This window comes from Prionailurus viverrinus, chromosome D1 (assembly GCF_022837055.1).
Source record: "Prionailurus viverrinus isolate Anna chromosome D1, UM_Priviv_1.0, whole genome shotgun sequence".
Lineage (NCBI taxonomy): Eukaryota > Metazoa > Chordata > Mammalia > Carnivora > Felidae > Prionailurus > Prionailurus viverrinus.
Genome location: NC_062570.1, coordinates 76,196,688 through 76,217,561, shown reverse-complemented (window position 1 = coordinate 76,217,561; position 20,874 = coordinate 76,196,688). Strand labels below are relative to the sequence as shown.

The following is a 20,874-nucleotide window of genomic DNA, read 5'->3' as shown; positions in this document are numbered from 1 at the left end:
CAGCCAGGCACTCCAATGCATACTGATTTTTAAAAGTGTTCCTAATCCCCATGCCAGATGAAAAAAATCTTTAATTATAACTGGATAGTCAACTTTAAAAATTGCAACTAAAATATTAACTAGCATTTTTATTAAAGAAAATTACATTAAAGTGTGTGTGTGTTATACACATATAACAATGTATAAAGTATGCTATCTTTTGCATATAAGACATAAGGGTAAAAATATAAATAGATACATAGCTACTATTTTTAAAAATAAGTTAAAACCTTTAAAAAGGTTATCTATTCACTTGGGGACAAAAGAAATGGAACCACATAATTTCCTCATAATTAAAACATAACAATTAAACTAAACAAAGGAAAAAGCAATTCCCCAAATTGGAGAAAAAGGAAATAAATAAGTCTGGTTGTATGTCAAGTTGGTTACATAACCAGTGAAAGTAATTCCTTCAAATGACTTTCTTTTTTTTTTTTTTTTTTTAATTTTTTTTTTCAACGTTTATTTATTTTTGGACAGAGAGAGACAGAGCATGAACGGGGGAGGGGCAGAGAGAGAGGGAGACACAGAATCGGAAACAGGCTCCAGGCTCTGAGCCATCAGCCCAGAGCCTGACGCGGGGCTCGAACTCACGGACTGCGAGATCGTGACCTGGCTGAAGTCGGACGCTTAACCGACTGCGCCACCCAGGCGCCCCAATTCCTTCAAATGACTTTCAAACACAATATTTAGATTGGACATTTCTCATGAGATGTATTCTAGAACAAAATATAAAAGACCTTCAACTGCATTTAGAAGCCTTACTGTTTAGTAGTAAAGTTGGTGTAAAATTTGTGAAACCATAATAAAGCAAATAAATAATTAGAATTATCTTAGGAATCAAGATTTTCTGCATGGAAAAAATACAACTATAAAACTAAAAACTTCAAGTAAAAATTCTATAATCTTAAATTGGAAAAATCAGTATAAACTCATATTTTTTATATTAAAAAATAGCTACATCTGTCCACTAAAAGACACACACAAGCAATGACATTCCAATGACAATTCATTAATCTGAAAATGGTAACTAAATAGAAAAGACTGAGAATTTATCCTAATTTTCCTATATAAAGTATAGTTCATAACCAAATATTTGATGAGAGAATATACTTAAGGAATAATTTCAGCTAACACATGGAGAACAAATGATACATATAAAATATCAAAATTTTGCAACTTTTAATGAAATAATGAATCCAAGAAATCATTTTCATTGGCTTCTAAAACCATTAGGTAGGTTTATAATGAATAGATTAGGCTGACAACTCCAAAAACCACTTATCAACCTTAATATAATATAAAGAGACATTAAGAGTCCCTTGATTCAATGCAAGAGAAACAAACTACCACCACCCTCCATGAAGTATTCTAGAAAAAACAGACACACAACTTTAATTTGTTAATCCATTTCTAGACCTCCTGGTATTTATGGTTTACAAGAAATACAAGGGATAGAAAAACATGTTAAATGACACCATGAGGATGCAATCATCAAAATCTAGAATATGGAAAACTCTACAGGACAACAAACCCAGTGTCTTCAAAAAACGGCAAGAAAAAAAGGAGAAGAGGTGAACCTATAGACTATAGATTTTAGACTTGATACCAAAAGCATGATCCATAAAATACAAATGAATAAACACTGACTTCACCAAAATGAAAAATTTCTGTTCTGTGAAAGGCCTTGTTAGGGGACTGGCTACAGACTGGAAAAAATATTTGCAAACCACATATCGAATAAAGAACTCACAAAAAAGAACTATCAAACTTGGCAGTAAATCAACAATCCAATTAGAAAATGAGCAAAAGACACAAATAGATATTTTACTGAATAAAAGATACAGAGGCAAATATGTATATGACAAGATGTTTAACATCATTAACCATTAGGGAAATGCAAATTAAAATCACATGAGATATCACTACACACCTATCAGAATGGTTTCAACAAAAAACAGTGACAATATACAATGTTGGCAAGAATGTAGATGGATGTTGCCACTGGAACAGTCATATTGGTGGTAAGAATATAAAATGGTACAGCCCCTCTAGAAAACAGTTTGGCAGTTTCTTATGGAATTAAATATGCAATTACCATATGACTAGCTATTGTACTCTTCAGCATATATATGAGAGAAATGAAAACTTATGTTTACACAAAATTATATACACAAATGTTCATACAGCTTTATTTGTAATAGCCCCAAACTGGATATTCTTCAAAAGTTAAGTGGTTAAAATACTCTGGTATATCCATACCATGGAATACTACTCAGAAATTAGGGAGACTATTGATATGTACAATAATTTGGATGAATCTGCAGGGAATTAAGCTAAGTGAAAAAAGCCAATCCAAAAAGGTCACATCCTATATGATTCCATTTCATTCTTGAAATGACAAAATTATAGAAATTTAGAATAGATTGGTGGTTGCTAGAGGTCAAGGCTGGGGACGGGAAGAGGGAAGTGTGTATGGCCATAAAAGGATAACAGGAGGGTTCCTTGTACCAATGAAATTGTTCTGTATCTAAATGGTATCAAAATCAATATTCTGGTTGTGCTGCTTCACCATAGTTAAGATGTTATCATTGAGAGAAACTGGGTAAATAGTACAAGGCATCTCTCTGTATTATTTCTTACCACTGCATGTGATAACCTACAATTATCTCAAAATAAAAAGTTTAATCAAGAAGATTTATGAAACAAATTAATCAAATTCAACATGTACACAGAACTCAGATCCTGATTCAAACAAATCAAAAGTAAAAATATATATAGAATTCATTCAACAATCAGGGAAATGTGAACAGACTGAATATTAAGAATATTTTTAAGGGGCGCCTGGGTGGCTCAGTTAGTTAGGCATCCAACTTCAGCTCAGGTCATGATCTCATGGTTTGTCGGTTCGAGCCCTGCATCAGGCTCTGTGCTGACAGCTCAGAGCCTGGAGCTTGCTTTGGATTCTGTGTCTCCCTCTCTCTCTGCCCCTCCCCCACTCACACTCTGTTTCTGTCTCTCAAAAATAAATAAATGTTAAAAAAAAATTTTAAAGAATATTTTTATAATATAGAATTGTGGCTACATTGGTAATTTTGTTAGGTTCAGTAATATAATGAATAAAGGCATAATAAGCACACACTTTTATAAGTACTTATCAGTTAAAGATAGCAAAAAAATATATAATATCGCAAAGATAAATAAAACAAAAATTACAAACACTGATAATTGTTGAGGCAGGGTGATAGGTACAATTGTTCACTGAAACATTCATTCTAAATTTTTCACATTGGAAAATATCCCTAATAAAGTGTTTTTAAAAATCAAAAACAGTAAGTAACAGTGGTCTGCATATGTATATGTCCCAGGTACAAAGCAAAAACAAATACAAATCATTTGGGGTAAAACCCAAGCATCAAAGAATTTTTCACAGATAAAATAAAAGCCTTAGAACAATATATAGCAGAATATCAAACATTACTAAACACTCAAATAAACAAGTTCTAAGCACCATGAATAAAAGCTAGTAGAAACAACAATCAGCAAAAGCAGATGTGCAAACTCTCTGCTACTGTTTATGATTCATGAGCTTAAAAGTGGCTTCAAGATCATAACAAGCAAGCAAAATTTTAAAAGACCCTAAGAGAATTCCTACAAGTGAAAAAAGATTAATTGAAATTTTGAAAACTCAATAGATGAGTTTAACTGATAATCAGAAAGAGTTTCAGAAAAAATTAGTGAATTGGTAGACTGAACTGAAGAAGTTATCTGTAATGCAACCCCAAAAGTCAAAACAATAGAAAATGCAAAGTCGTGTAAGAGGTATAGAAGATAGAGAAGTCTAATAAATGTGTGATAGCAATTCTAGAAAGATTTATTAAATAAGATACAAAAACTCAAATGATAAAAGAATTCTGACAACACATTAAATGTTAAGAATGTCTATTCATCAAATCACATCAAAAAAATAGTGCAATGACAAGCCACATGCTGCTAACAAACAAGTGACAGACAATTATCAAGACAAGCTAGGTTATCCTACATTCACAAACAATATCCAAATTATCACTTAAAACAAAAAAAAGATTTATTTCTTACATCACAGGCTGACAAGAGTCATTGCTTATTATAATTACCCAGGAGTCAGGCTGACAGAAGGTTCATATTAATAAATGCTTCCACAATCACTGATGCATAGAAAGGGGATGTGGCAAATTGTGTACTGGCTGTTAAACATTCTGTCTGTATACGACTTTCACTGTCCAAAGTAATTCACAGGGCCACATCTAACTTCAAGGGAGATAGAGTAAAATTCTAATATGTGCCCAGAAACCAGGAGAGGCAGAAGACAGGAGAAGAGCTCTAACAAATTGGCAACTAGAATAAATAAGGAACTCTTTTCAAAAAATAATAAAAAGATAAAAAGCCCCAAGAGAAACACAGGCAAAAGAAATTGGCTGAAAATGCCAAAATGAGCCATGCACACATTGTTCTTAAACATTATTAAGTATTTGAATTATGTACTCCCTCTGGAATTCTTATATAAAATTGCACTCCAGAATTTCCCTCTGAATACAAAATGAAATGGAAAAAACTAGCAATTGAAATAGTCAAAGTATTTATTATTTTTTATCTTGGGAACATGCCTGTAATGCATTAGTTGTATCTTCATGGATATACACAAGATGAGATCTCTGTCTCTGCAATCTCTTAGCAATTGCCTGTGATGTGCATCACATTCTCGCTTAATGCTTATTTAATAAGAAAAGTATGTTCATTCTCTTCTAAAACACAGTAGTCACATAGAACTGAACAAGAAAAGAGGAAATAACACCAAAACTAATATCCATAAGAAAAAAAAATACAAAATGTTTGTTCTTCAGGGCTTATTGGTTCTGTAATAAGGGTTCCTTAGAGCACTTAGTCAACTTATGTGGAGGGCAAAAGTGCCAATGCCTTTGTTTTTCTAATGGTAAATTATCTCTCAAATATGATAGTACTGGTGTGTTTCTTCTTTAATAATAGCATGAAGAATAATAATTCAAGAAAAAAGTAATAGTTAGAACTATTTTTAGAAATCACTTGAATGTGGGATTCAGCTAAATCAGTACTTACAAATACTGGCCTTGGGGCGCCTGGGTGTTTCAGTCAGTTGAGCTTCTGACTTGATTTCGGCTCAAGTAATGATCCCAGGATGGGGAGATAGGGCTCCGCACCTCAGGCTCTGCACTGAGCATTAAGCCTGCTTAGGATTCTTTCTCTCTCTCTCTCCCTCTGCCTCTCTCCCCCATTGACACTCACACTTTCTCTCAAATAAATAAAATGAAAAAAAGTATATATATAAAAAAGAAATATTGGCTTCAAATGCCAAATATTAGAAAAAGAAAAGCTGAAAATCAATGATCTAAGCTTCCACTTTAAAAAATTTTTTAAAAATTTTTAAAATTTAATCTCTCTGAGAGAGAGAGAGCAAGAGCATGGGCAAGTGGAGGAGGGGTAGAGAGAGGGAGAGAGAGAAACAGAATCCGAAGCAGGCTCCGGGCTCGGAGCTGTCAGTACAGAGCCCAACGTGGGGCTCAAACTCATGAACGACAAGATCATAACCTGAGCCGAAGTTGTATGCTTAACTGACTGAGCCAACCACACGCCCTTAAGCTTCCATTTCAAGAAGCTAGAAAAAGAGCAGCAAATCAAACTCTAAGAGAAAATAAAGAAATAATAAAGATTGAAGTGGAAATCAGTACAAAAGAAAACAAATGTTGGTAAAGAAAAATCAACAAAGCCACAATTTGGGTTCTTTGAAAAGAGCAGTAAGGGACAAACCCTTAGCAAAACTGATCAAGACAAATTACATGTTATTTCCTAATAACAGGGAATAGATTAAGCTTTGGGTTTGTCTCTGGTCATGGTACTTTTATTGGATAGTAGCACATATTAATAAACGTAAGTAAGTAATAAAAGTCTTCCTGAAGACTGAATTCCAGGAAAGCTCAGCTAGCCTCACATTCACTCAACTTCAAGTTACTTTAAATTGGGTATTCCCAAATAAATATTCTAGTATTAAAAAAGGATAGAGGGAAGAGAATGGAAAATGGAGCAGACCAAATCAATATATCACCATATATTATACTGTATAATATATGAATATTATATTATTCTGTATTATATATATATTCTGTATTATATATACTGTATAATATATGAATATTATATTATATTATATTATATGAATGAATATACTGAATAATATATACTGTATTATTCAGTATACATAAATACTGAAAAATTTACTCGAAGTAAGTAATCTACCAAGAACAGGTCAGAAAAACCATTCATAAGAACAGATCAACATTTACCGTAACTAACTCCTACCCTAAAATTCTCACTTAACCTAAATAAACAATGACTTCATAGTCCTGCCATCTAAAGTTTGCCAATTTGGAGACTCTATTATAGAGAGTATAACACGTGAAAGATCTATACTCAAAGAAAACCAAAGAGGACAATTATCTTCATCAAGCCCTTTTGAACCAGTTTCAAAAAGAACTGTAAGTCATGGTTTCTTAAACTTGTCCCTTGAAGTATCTCTAAAGGCAAAGGAGAATGAACTGAAATTCCCAAGGAACTAGGAAGGACTTACTAAAATCAGCACAGCAAGGGCTCAAATAGCTATGAAGGCTAATATTTTATCATAAAATTTTGTGAGAATTTTATATTCCACTCCAAAAATATATAAATAATGCTTTTTCCTCCCAAATCTTCACACCATATCTAACCTGTTACTGCTCAAACACATGATTGGCAGCTATCTAAATCCAGATGCAAGTACAGGAACAAGTTTTCTTTACTATAAATTGGTAGCATTTATAGGATTACTCAAGTCTTGTGAATCGAATTATTTGTTCATGGATAATTTTTAAATAGAACCACTTCATATTAATCATCATAATTACAACTGCCAACTCAGTTACACAGGAAAATCTGTGTTTACATTAAATGCCCAGATATCTGAAAATGCATATTGTAAATTTTAGGAGCTTTCTTTCATTATGAGGTAGAACTAAACAGTATTACTGACAAATTCATAAATTGATACATAATTTCAGAGTTTGAGATCAAAACTAACAAACAGTTCATGTTCTCCGACTAGCTTGAGAAATTTTCATAAGGGCAACTGACTCATATTCCTGAATAACTTATCCTCTTTATCTTCATAATCAGGGTAATTTACTTAATGAACAAAAAGATTTACTAAAAAAGCAATTTGTAACAGGCCATAATAGAAGCACCTAAAATGGAATATGGCAAAGGGAATTACATAGGGCCAAAAAAGCAAATAAATACAATCAAATCAATCACACATGATGCACTGAATCTCTTGGCAAAGACAATCTCCAGAAATTTGATGAAAATAATACAAAACACCTAAAATAAAATTTCCCTATAACACATAATTGTTTCAATAGAGACGACTTTGCTTAAAGCACTAAATATTTTTACTTAGATTTGGTATCAAGCATAGGAAAAAAAGAGCATATATTTGAATAATGTACGTTACTAAACTTGTTTATGTACCTGCAACTATAAAATAGCCTGAGTTCCACTTTAAGGATTTCTCAAAGGGTTACATGCTTTCTATAGATACCAAGGTCCTACTATTATAAAATATTCCCCTTGCGAGAGTATGAAATAAAATGGCTGCAGAGTGCAATCTGAATTCTAATTTAAACAAATATTACTATTCAATAAAGGAGAGGCTGGGGAGTAGTTAAGAGCTCAGATAAGTGTAAATATTATAAAACTGAAATAATTATACATAAGGGACATATTCTTAATTACATTTTTATTCTCTTAGTTTTCATTTTATTCTCAATGCAGATGTCAGCATATCTATGAAAAAAAATCTGATAAACCACAATTTTCCTTTCATTGTTCAAGAACTGTAACTGTCTCCCTGTTAATACTTATAGTACTAAAAAATATTACTGTAAAATGTGCATTTTATACTTTTCCTTAAAATATTACATATTGTCAGTATTGCCTAGAAATTGTATACTAGGACAAACAGAATTTTGCATGAAACATACATATAATTTTAATTAACATTAAGAAAATACTAAAAGTATCCCAAGCCCTAATAATCCACATCTATCAGTTTATTTTCATACTTCTTTGCACTAATTATAGGCAGGGTCAAGGAGTAAATGCTAGCCATGAAAACAGAGGGTCATGTGCTTTAACAAAGGGCTCATAAACCAAGGGGAAAGCACTAAAGAATGTTCTTCAGCCATGTCCCTGTCATATGCTACCTCCCTGCCTTCATGTGCTGTACAGAAAATTATAAATAAGATCATATCTGTGGCCAGTGAATTTCTATGTGGGAAAGTTCTCTCATGTACATTCTGTCATCATTCACTAATGCAATACCCTGTGATAAAATCTGGCCATACCAAATAAATCCTGGCTTCCCATCTTGAGAGAATGGAAAAAGGTACGTGAACAGTTAATTACAATACCTGTGAAAACCGGAAAATAGAAGCTTAAAATGAAGAATAAAAGAGAGAGAAAAGAGATTTTATATGTGATCAAAGAACAAATCAGAAAGCCTCATGGGGGTGGTGTCTGAGATGAGTCTTAAAAGAACTACTAAGAGTCTGCCAGACAGGGAAGATACAACACATTAAGAAAAATAAGACAATTTGCTAACACGTATTTTGTTCTCACTAATCATCATTATCTTCCATTAAGGGACAAACTGTTTCTGCTAGAAATACACTAACAAAAACACGATAATAGAAATAGGGGCTCAGTCAGTTGAGCGTCTGACTTTGGCTCAGGTCATGATCTCACAGTTCGTGGGTTTGAGCCCCATATTGCACTTTGCACTGCCCGTGTGAAGAATGCTTCAGGTTATCTGTCTCATTCTCTCTCTGCGCCTCCCCTCTCATGCACTCTGTCTCTCAAAAATAAATGAACATTTAAAAACAAGAAAGAGAAATAAAAGACATTAAAACAACAATAATCTCTGTCATCAAAAGAACATTTTGAAGAGTCCATTTTATGTAACTTTGTCATTTATTTTTGTTTTTTTAAATTTGGTGATATTTTTATTATTCATTTTTATTTTTATTAATTTTTTTTAAGTACCATAAATCCTGCAGTGAAAAGGTGTCTTTTTCTCTAATGGAACAATAAAGGAACAAAAAAATGCAAGAAAAAAATGTTTAAGTGGTATAGAGTTAGGGAGGAAGTATATTTCTTATCTTGAACCACTGAACATTTGAAATTATTTTAGAAAAAAATTTTTTAACATTTATTTATTTTTTTTTATTTATTTTTTAAAAAAAAATTTTTTTTTTTCAACGTTTATTTATTTTTGGGACAGAGAGAGACAGAGCATGAACGGGGGAGGGGCAGAGAGAGAGGGAGACACAGAATCGGAAACAGGCTCCAGGCTCTGAGCCATTAGCCCAGAGCCCGACGCGGGGCTCGAACTCACGGACCGCGAGATCGTGACCTGGCTGAAGTTGGACGCTTAGCCGACTGCGCCACCCAGGCGCCCCTAACATTTATTTATTTTTGAGAGACAGAGAACGAGCAGGGGAAGGGCAGAGAGAGAGACAGGGAGACACAGAATCTGAAGCAGGCTCCAGGTTCTGAGCTGTCAGCACAGAGCCTGACATGGGGGCTCTAACCCACTTACCAAGAGATCAGGACCTGAGCTGAAGCTGGATGCTTTATCAATGGAGCCACCCAGGCACCCCCAAAAAATATTTTTAGTAAGTAAACAATACATACTAAATTTGTAAAATTTAGTTAGCTTAAAGTTTTCAGAGTAATATATGTAAAAGAAGAAAAATATAAGAGTTTTTAAAAATTCTTAAATTTGGGTCATAAGCATATTTCTTGCCAAAAAAAGAAAGGCAAAAGTGCACCTGTGTAAGTGAAAATTTGTGTTGTTAAAAACAGATCAGGAAAGGCCATCTATCCTCATGGCAGTTGGCTGAAACAGCATGGCTTCACTGTCAGACTAAAGTCAACAAAAACATCTCAACATCCACCAGTTTAAAATGTGACCTGTGACAGGCTTCATGGTCAGTTTAAGATTGTTGATAAACCAAATCACAGCCATGTTTTCTAGATGATATCCTGAAACGCTATTCATCAACTATAAAGAGTATTAAATATGAATAAAAGATATCCCATCACATGGGTGTAGGTTTGGGAATGCATATTACACAGATACACTCATGCTGGTGAAGGGAGGGAAGTTAATTCTTTAAATTTCAAGGACAAATCCAAGAAGTAGAAATTTTAGGTAGCTTCTGTGAAAAGCAGGCCTAGATAGAAACATTACAAGGGACTTCAGACAATTTGAATGTATGTCATGAATGATCATGACAATGAAATATAAAGTTCACCTAATGTGTAATTCTGCTGATAATCCTGATGACAGAAAAAAACAAAGGTGCAAACAAGAATCATCATAGGCAACAGTACCATATGATGTGAGGATCTTATCTATGTATTCCTAAGGAGGTCATAATGAAAACATAGATGGAAAATAGCAACACCAAATGAGTCAATCTGGCTTAACTGGTTTGTAGCACAGAATTGGGGACGTTTACTTTGAATAGTTGTTTTTTTTTTTTTTTTTAAGTTTATTTTTGAGAGACAGAGAGACAGAGAGCAAGCATGTGGGGGTGGGGCAGAGAGAGAGGGAAAGTGAAGATCCAAAGCGGGCTCCGTGCTGACAGTAGAGAGCTGATGTGGGGGTCGAGCTCACCAACAGTGAGATCATGACCTGAGCTGAAGTCAGACGCTTAACTGAGTGAGCCATCCAGGCACACCCCACTTTGAACAGTTTTATTAGGCAGTCAGAAATAAGATGTTACAATGAATGGCTCTATAGGTACAGTAAAACATGAAAAATGAAAAGAGATACTCATAGGAATAAATATTAACATTTTGTAGAGATTAAACTGATTTAAATATTTACTTAATATCAGTTATTTAACTAATAATTTTATCAAATAGAAATCCCATTCAATAAAAATGAAAATGTAAAATTCAAGGGAAGCCTAAATCTGGAAATTCATAAACATAAGAGGCAAGTGATAGTTTATTAAATAATATGCCAACAGCAATGACCTGGCTTTTAAAATTACAGTCTTAACTAAGAACATCTTCCAAAATAAAGGCAAAGTTCATGAATAGCTGTAGACAAAAAGCATATCTAGATTAACATGGAATACTTAGTGGACCACAGGAGAAGAGAACAGATGGACATCTCTGCAATACAGGATGCCTATGGTGCCATACTGCATTACAAGTCCATTAAACATCTGTGCCCAACTATGTAGGGTATATTCCTTTTTTGTTCATCCTTGTTGAAAATACTTTTAAAAATGGACAAAAGAAGTAAGCTGTGGCTCAAAATTGTGTTTTTTTTCTAGATTTTTGCATCCTTACCACTATATGTAAGAAAAAAAAATCAAAGACAGGATTCTATGCAGTATATTTTAATTTTAAAATGCTCGTTCATGAAAATGTGGCTTTAAAATGCATTTAAAATAGCCATTTACCATTTGCCCCTCATTTCAGCCCAAGTAGGAATATGTGAAAAATGTTGGATATTTTAGAAAGCATACCCGCTCCTTGTTTCATTACATACTCGGAATTTTCCAGCTACTCAACTCAGAAATCCTATTAGAAGTACCCAAGTTAGGAGGGAGTTTACAGGATTTAGAAGGTACTATAAATGATATTGCCAATCCACAAAGTTGTCTCAAAACTTTCCAGCACAAGCCTACTTAAAAAGCTTAATGCAAATCTCACTAGAGAAATAAGGCCGTCCAAAGTTGATTGCCTTAGAATAACTGCCATAAATTAGTGTCTAATGCTCCACCCAATGCAATTAACACAATCTGCTACACTTCAGTTCCACTGATGCTTAAAAGGAGGGTAGATGGTAAGATAATGCAAACTCAAGTTACACCTTTGTGAAGAGGAGTAAGGAAAGTTCTTACTTAATTAACATTTCCTGAATACACTGATTTACTTCCCTGAGTGAAGGGCTTCTGAAAGCAAGTGGTCCCAAACAACTGGCTTACATTTTAGGTTCTACTGACTATTATTTGTGTTACAAACACAAAGAGATTACACCTGACCAATCTTCCAAAATGAAAGGTACCCTTTACATCAATTAGAGTCCAGGAGAGCAGAAACCACAGGCTATGAAAATAGAGAAAAATTAACGCAGGAAGTTGGTTACACAAACGAAGTCATCAGGAAGGAAGTGAGACAAGTGGACATCAATGACACCAGGAAATAACTAACACTCCTAGGCTAGAGAGATGGAAGGAAGAAGCAGTGCTGCAAGAGTTCAGGGTGAGTCTCACAGTGGACACTGGGATTATGACATACCTGTCCAGCGGGAATTGAAGTCACAAGAGAAATAGCTTCTGTCAGCAATATAAGTAGAGGCAAACAGAAGCAGAGAAATGCCCTGGCTTCTCCCTTTCTGAAATCTTCCATGTTTCCCAAACCCTGTGGAAGATAGCTGTCCCTGAAGCCTAGAAACTGTGGCCTGCAGCATTAGCCCTCATTCAGTACAGAAGCAAGCAAGAGAAGAGTGTAAAATGCATCTGAGGGCAAACAAGTCCAAGACCAGTATACCTTTTCAATAAAATTCATACTGTAAATGTGACGATCTTATAAGTTCACTCAGTCAAGCCAATTTTTTGTTATTATGCCAACAGGCTCTAAGATTTCAACTGAATATTAATATTTCTAGATCATCTTTTCAGATTTTAAAATGAAAATCCCTAGAATATCAGTATCTATAACTAAAATTCTGCTAAGTAGGGCAAGAATTATTCAAATAGTTATAGCCAGATATATAAAAAATGTTCAACTGAGGGGACAAGAATTTTAGTAAAGTCTGTCTTTTAGTTTGTTTATAGCCTAATTTAGAATAATTTAAGAGATGCATTTTCTAAGAAAAATAAAACGGTCCTTGGAAAAATAAGGATGTCAGCCAACATTTAGTATACAGTATTTTAAATTATTGCTGTGTAACTGTCTCTAATGTGCTTTCTCCAAAGAACCTTTTTGTTATCCTTAAAGAGATGCTGGGTTTTTATTTATTTTTTAAAATATTTTTGTATTCTATACTTGAGATTTAATTTATTTGAGAGAGAGAGAGAAAGAGAGAGAGAAAGCAAGCACGAGTGGGGAAGGGGCAGAGGGAGAGGATCTTAAGTAGGCTCCACATTCAGTGCAGAGCACCTTCAAGGGCTTGATCAAGATGTGAGCAGAAATCAAGAGTTGGACACTTAACCCACTGAGCCATCCAAGCCCTAGCACACCTTGGATTTTTAATTATATGAACTAAATCCATACCTTTTTGTTCAATTCATTAAAAAAAATCAGTGTTGATACAAATTCTTTACTATAAGACACTATGATTAAGAATTATTAAAAGCCGGGGCATCTAGGTGGCTCAGTGGGTTAAGTGTCCGACGTTGGCTCGGGTCATGATCTCACGATTCGTGAGTTCGAGCCCTGTGTCGAGCCCAGCTCGGTGCTGACAACTTGGAGCCTGAAGACCGCTTCCAGATTCTGTGTCTCCCTCTCTCTCTGCCCCTACTCTGCTCATGCTCTGTCTCTGTCTCTCAAAAATAAATAAATGTTAAAAAAAAAAAAAAAAGAATTATTAAAAGCCAATGCTAGGATAAAAAAATTAATATACTTTTTCATGTACAAAAGAGTAACTACCAACAACAGTGACCATCACTGACTCGAGCGAAATTTACTAATACATTAAATCTGCACATTTCAAAAGCTCCCTGAAATTCCTGCTAAAATATTGCTATAATTGTTACTGTTTATTCAAAATTTATACATAATTATAAATCAAAATGAATTCTTTTCAAAATTTTTAGATAAATTGATTTAGTGAAAATATATGTATCATATAATTTTTAAGTCTTAAAACCTCTCCAAATGGTTAGGAAATCTTTATCTATAAATACTAACTTGTCTTCATCAAATTGGCATATCAACAAGTCAAATCATCTGTTAAATACCATTAGTTTCACTTTATATACCTTTAAAAATAAACATTCTGTGCTTAACTTACAATTTCAAAAGCAAATTCTAAAGCTATATGACGTATCTTGATATTATTATCTTAATAATGCTAATAAGTTCTATTTTTTGTGATAAAGAACACTGATTACATGACCAGACATAAGAAAGCACATTCAGTATGACAGCAATAGTGGCAACATCTTGTTAATTTTGACGAAATAGCACGAGTAAGTTATTACTAGCCCTCAGAGGCTTTTTAGCAAACATATCACGTCTTTACAAATTTAGAAAGTATAAAAACAATAATTCTTTATAATGATTTTACAAGTAAAGAAGCTAATTTTCTCTTTTTAAAAAGATTATGAATGGTCAGTAAACAAGTGCCGTATCAGAATAAACTACCATAAAAAGAGAGTAGCTGTTTTTAAAATAATCCCACCACTCTGCCAGTTGTCAAACAGAATTTAATGCAGAAAAATTACTTCCTCCCTGTTTTCTTTTTTTTTAAAACCAATAAAAGTAGTTTTTTCTGCAAACACTTACCATCCACTCAGATATAATAACATCCACTTTTTCTACAGGAAGGCAAACTTCTTCAATCTTTCCTTTAATTAGTATAACAGTATCTTCAAGTTTATTTAGTCTGAAAATTATCACAATGAATTAAATTAGTACATTAAATAGATTCAGAAAACTAGTCAAATTACATAATTTCTTGGCAACTATTCGTATTCAAACTTTGTTTCATATTCAAAGTTTGGTTATTCCCTGGGCATTAGAATTACTTTTGATCACTACATGAATGTCCAAGAATGTTTCTGATTAATATGGCAATACTCTGAACAAATATTTAAAACTATAGCCTGAAAGGAAATTTGAATTTTATCAAGAAGACATGTCAATAAAATTATTGTGTTTTTTTTAAGGGAGGGGAGGAGAGAGACGTATAAACCAGACGACAAAAGTATATTTTAAAGGCAAGTAGTGTGTCACAGTGGAGAAAGAACTAGGAGCCAAAAGCTCTTTCTCTGAACTCCAGATCCTCTAGTAATTGTCAGCTAAGTGGTCTTCACCAATTTTAGTGTATGTGCTGCCGAAGCAAGCACTAAGCGATCTTCACCAAATTATATCATAATCTCCCTAAGCCTGTGTGCTCGTGTGTAAAAGAGGATGCTACTTGCTCTACTTCATAGCCTATTATGAGAATCAAGGATTTGTGAAAGCAGCACATACATCCTCAGCACATATTTTCTCAAAATATATGCTGCATAAAACCTGAATATCTACTACAATCTTAAATTATTTAACCTTGTCGAGTGATATTCATTAGGTCTTTTTATATGCTCGATCTAAGACTAGCATATATTTTTCATCCTCCTTTTGCAATTTGAAATAAACAACAGAGTTAAGGAGATTATTTTAAAAAGCTAAAAGCAAACTACAAAGTTGTTATCTAGTTAAATAAATAAGCTCTCAATCCTCAGAGGATGTACATCTCAATTACAAAGGATTTTTTTCTGCTAACAAAGGATAGGGTCTTTCCTCAAACTCATTGACATATTTACATAAAATTAAATGCATTCATTTTAAGGGTAAATTTTGTTGTATTTTAAAACATAGATACTTGAACGATCACTATCATCAACATATAGAACATATCTATCTCCTCAAAAATATTCATTAGCACCCCCTTCCCAGAAAATCATCCTGAAGAAGCAACCACTGATTTTCTTTCTTTCACTACTTATTAGATTTGTGTTTTGTAGAGTCTCATATAAATGGAATCATAGCAAATGTACCTTTCTATGACTGGTTTCTTTCAATAAACATACTTCTTAGATTCATGCATACTTCGGTGTATATCAGTAGTTCATTCTTTATTGTTGCTAAGTAGTATTCCACTGCATGGATAAAACAATTTTGTTTATCCACACGTGGATGGAACTCTGGATTATTTCCAGCTTTGGGCTATAATGAATAATGCTACCATAAACATTGTGTACAAGTAAAATTGTCCCGTCAAATGAAAGTGTCTATGTAGCTTTTAAAGAAACTGTCAATCTGTTTTACAAAGTACATATAAATTTTTAAATTCCACCAGCAATATATATGTACATTCTTACTGTGTCACATCCTTGTCAGCACTTAGTATTATTAAGCTTTTAGATTTTATCTGTGTGATGAGATCTCATGGTTACCAACTGCATTTTTCTAATGACCAAGCATTTTTTTCATGTGCTTATTGGCCATATTCCCACATCACCTGTTGTTCCAATTTTTTGCCCATTTAAAAAATTGGATCTGCCGAATTCTTATTATTGAATTTTAAGAGTTCTTGACATATTCTAGATAAAAACTCTGTGAGATATATTCATAGTGAATAATTTCTAACATACTGTGGCTTTTTCATTTTTTAAAAAAATTTTATGTTTTATTTTTGAGAGAGAGTGCGTGTGAGCGGGGGAGGGGCAGAGAGCGAGAGAGGAGTCACAGGATCCGAAACAGGCTCCAGGCTCTGTGCTAACAGCACAGATTAGATTATCGCACTTATTAGATTCCCTAAGACAACAGTGAATAGAAGTGGTGGGAGTGGACATCCCTTGTTTTGCTTCCAATTATAGGGGGAAAACATTCAGTAACTATTATTAAATATGACACTACTTATCTTTACCAGGTGAGAAAGCTCCCTTCTTTCCTAGTTTGCTGAGTTTTCCTTATGAATGATTTTCAAATTCTGACAAATAGTTTTTCTGCATCTATTAAGATGATTCTATAGTTTTCTTTTCTTTTCTGTTAATATGATAAATTATACTAATTTTCAAATATTATGCCTATCTTCCCTTTCTAGGATTAACTTCACTTGGTCATAGCTTATTATCCTATTTATATATTACTAGATTCCATTTGCTAATTTTTTTATTTAAAATATTTCCACCTCCTAGACTTACCATGGTGATTATTTTGTAATGTATATAAATGTCTAATGTGATTATTTTATAATGTATATAAATCACTAAGTTGTCCACCTGAAACTAATGTAATATTGTATATTAGCTTTTTCAATTAAAAAATGTTTCCATCTATGTTCATATTGGTCTGTGGTTTACTTTTCTTGGAAACTCTGTTCAGCTTTAGTATCACTGTGATGCCAGCCTTATAAAATATGTTGCAAAAGATTGTCCACTTCTAACAGTTTAGTATTACTTCTTCATTAAATGTTATGTTTGTTGTTTGAGACTGGAGTTTAATTTGTGGGAAGGATTATAACTACCAACTCATTTTCTTTACTAGATCTAGAGATATTCAGAATTTCTAGTTTTTCTTTAATCAATTTTGATAACTTTCATTTTTCAGACAATTTCTCCATTTTAAACTGTCATATTTATTGGCATAAAGGTGTTCATAATATTCCTCTATTATTCTTTTTATCTATAGGATCTGTAGAGATTTCCCCTTCAATCCTAATATTGGTAATTTGTATCTTCCCTTTTCTTGTTAATTCTAGTTAAAAGTTTATTAATTCTTTTTTAAATTAACTTTGTATTCATTAATTTTCTCTATTGTTTTGTACTGCACTGATTTCTGTTCTTTACCTTTTTTCTCAGGTACATTTAACTTTTCTTTTTCTCCACCATATCTTTTCAAAAATTTTAAAAGTTTTTTTTATTTTAGAGAGAGAGAGACAGGGAGAGCACAAGAGTGTGCATGAGCAGGGGAGAAAGGCAGAGGAAGAGAAAATCTTAAGCAGACTCCATGCTCAGTGCAGACCCTGACACAGGGCTTGATCCCATAATCCTGGGATCATGACCTACGCTGAAATCAAGAGTCAGACACTCAACCGAGCCACCCAGGTGCTCCTCTACCAAATCTTAAGATGGAAGCTTGGGTCATGGATTTTATTTATTTATATATTTTTAATGTTTATTATTTTTGAGAGAGAGAGAGAGAAGCAGGGAAGCGACAGAGAAAGAGGGAGACACAGAATCGGAAGCAGGCTCCAGGCTCTGAGCGGTCAGCACAGAGCCCCACGTGGGGCTCGAACTCACAGACCACTAGATCATGACCTGACCTGAAGTCGGCCAGTTAACAAACAGAGCCACCCAAGCAATGGGTCATGGATTTTAAATGTTTGTTTGTTTGTTTCCCAACATTTAAAACCATAAGAGACTCTTAAAAACTGAGAATAAACTGAGGGTTGATGGGGGGGTGGGAGGGAGAGGAAAGTCAGTGATGGGCACTGAGGAGGGCACCTGTTGGGATGAGCACTGGGTGTTGTATGGAAACCAATTTGATAGTAAATTTCATATTAAAAAAAAAACTTTAGATTTCCTTCTGAGTATGGCATTAGCTGTTTGCCACAAATTTTGATACACTGCTTTTAGTTCAGTTCAAAATATTTTCTAAAATCTTTCCCTTGTTATTTCTTCTTTCAACCATGGGTTACTCAGAAGTATGTTATTTGCTGAATATTTTGGAATATACCAGATATCTTTGTTATGGATTTATAATTTAATTTCAGTAAGCTCAGAAGCTCTGTCTGTAAGGTTTAAATATTTTTCAACTTACTGAGACTTCTTTTATTGTCCTACAAGTAATCTATCTTGATGAATATTCTATGTACACTTAAAAAGTGCTATTTTTGGATAAAGTGTTATATAAATGTCAATTAGGTCTTCCATACTATTAATTTTGTATCTAACCTGTTTTACCAATTATTGACAGAAAAGTATTGATATCTCCTAGCAGGATTATAAACTTGTCTATTTCCCCTTTAATTTCTGTTTTTGCTTCCTGTATTCTAAAGACTTTATTAGATGATTATAGGTTTAGTATTATTATATATTCTTGATTATTTGATTCCTTTATAATTATGAAATATCCTTCTTTATTCCTGATAATGTTTCCTTTGTATGATATTTATATATTCACTTCAACTTTTTAAATGATTTTGTGTTTTCGTAACATATCTTTCTCTATTCTTTTACTTTCAGCCTATGGTATTTTTATATTTCGACTGGATTTTTTTGAAGACAAAAAACAGATGGGTCTTACTTTTTATCTGGTCTAATGATCTCTTTTAACTGGATTTTTAGAACAAGGATTGGAAAATTATGGCCTTTTTCTCTAGCCTATGACCATTTTTGTGTAGTCTGCGGGCTTAAGCACTGTAAAGAAAGAGGAAGCATCAGCAGCACAAGTGACAAAGACCACAGATGTCCCACAAAGTTTAAAATATTTACTACTTGGCCATTTACAGAAAAAGCAAGCCAACACTTGCTTTAGAACACTACAGAGGGGCGCCTGGGTGGCTCATTCAGTTAAGTGTCTGACTCTTGATTTCGGCTTGGGTCATGATCTCGTGGTCTCATGAGTTTGAGCCCCACATAGGCTCTGCACTGACAGCATGGAGCCTGCTTGAGATTCTCCCTTTTTCACTCCCCCTCCCCCACTGGCTCTATCCCTCCCTCTCTCAAAATAAATAAACTTCAAGGAAAACAAAACACTACAGAAGCATAGCTGGACAAAGAATAATGAGAACATCTAGAGTAGAATTAAATGAGGTTGCAGAAAGAGAAGAAATAAAAGGAACAGAAAAATATTTGAAGAGATAAAGGATGAGAATTTTCCAGAACTGATAAAAAGAATTAAGCCACAGGCAAATGCAAAGAATCTCCAAAAGACTACTTTTTTTAGATCCATATATTACATAATGTACAACTCCAAAAAATCAAACAAAGAAAAAAACTTCAACAAAGACAGATTACCTCCAATAAAATAACAATTACTGTGACAGGTGACTTCTTAATAACAAAAGCAGAAGCCAGAAGGCAATGAAATGATATTACCAATGAACTAGAGCAAAGGTGGGCAAACTTTTTATTAAACTGCCAAATAATAAATATTTTAGACTTGCAGACCATATGGTTTCTGCTGCAACTATTCAAATGCTATTGCTGGATGAGAACAGCCATAGACAATATGTAAACAAAAGGGTATGGCTGTGTCCTAACTTTATTTACAAAACAAATGGCTGGTCCATGGCTAAAGTTTATTGACTTCCATATTAGCGCATTATCACCACCAACCTAAGGTCTCCATGCAGAGAAAAACACCTCCAAGACAGAGCAAAATACATTTTCGAATGAACTAACATCATTGTTGTTTGGCTATGGCCATAAATGCACAATGAAAAAAATGTTAAAGAATTAGTTCAGGAAGAAGGAAAATGATCCAAGATAGTGAAATATGAAGGAATAAGAAAAGAGGACGGACATATATGGGTGAGTGAATACAAAGGATCAGACTGTGAAATCTAACACACATGAACCCACAGATTTTATCCAAGGTCAAGCTTTACAAACAATTTTAAAAATAGGGGCAATTAAATGGTCCAGAGTAATTAGGGCGAAGTCTGGGACATTAAAGATAAAGGCAGCTGCTTAGGTCTTTCCTTCTCTATGTCAGGCATGTACTCTGTCACCCAGAGTAGACATGGTCTTTAAGTAAGAGGCTCCTCTCCATGTACCAGATCGCTCCCTACTTGTGAATCTCTTGATTGCCAATATCTTTGAAATTATTAATGAAGCTTAATACTGGGTAACATCCCTGGGTAATCAGGTTTGTGGGAGTCTGACTGGAAAATCTGTTAGCTCAGGGTGATGTTATTAGGAGGACTCTCATACAGATCTATGAATCACAAAGGCTTAGGGTACTTTTTAAAGCCAGAAAAAGGAGGAGACT

The 20,874-nt window shown here is 33.8% G+C and overlaps 1 protein-coding gene across 1 annotated transcript in view; it reads right to left on the bottom strand.

Moving 5' to 3' along the window:
• Window positions 1–20,874, bottom strand: part of PRMT3 (protein arginine methyltransferase 3) — a 136,844-nt gene that overhangs the window by 73,979 nt on the left and 41,991 nt on the right. The window contains exon 10 of the mRNA XM_047877646.1: window positions 14,677–14,776. Coding sequence (XP_047733602.1) covers window positions 14,677–14,776 — 100 coding nt within the window. The remainder of the gene's footprint in view (window positions 1–14,676; window positions 14,777–20,874) is intronic.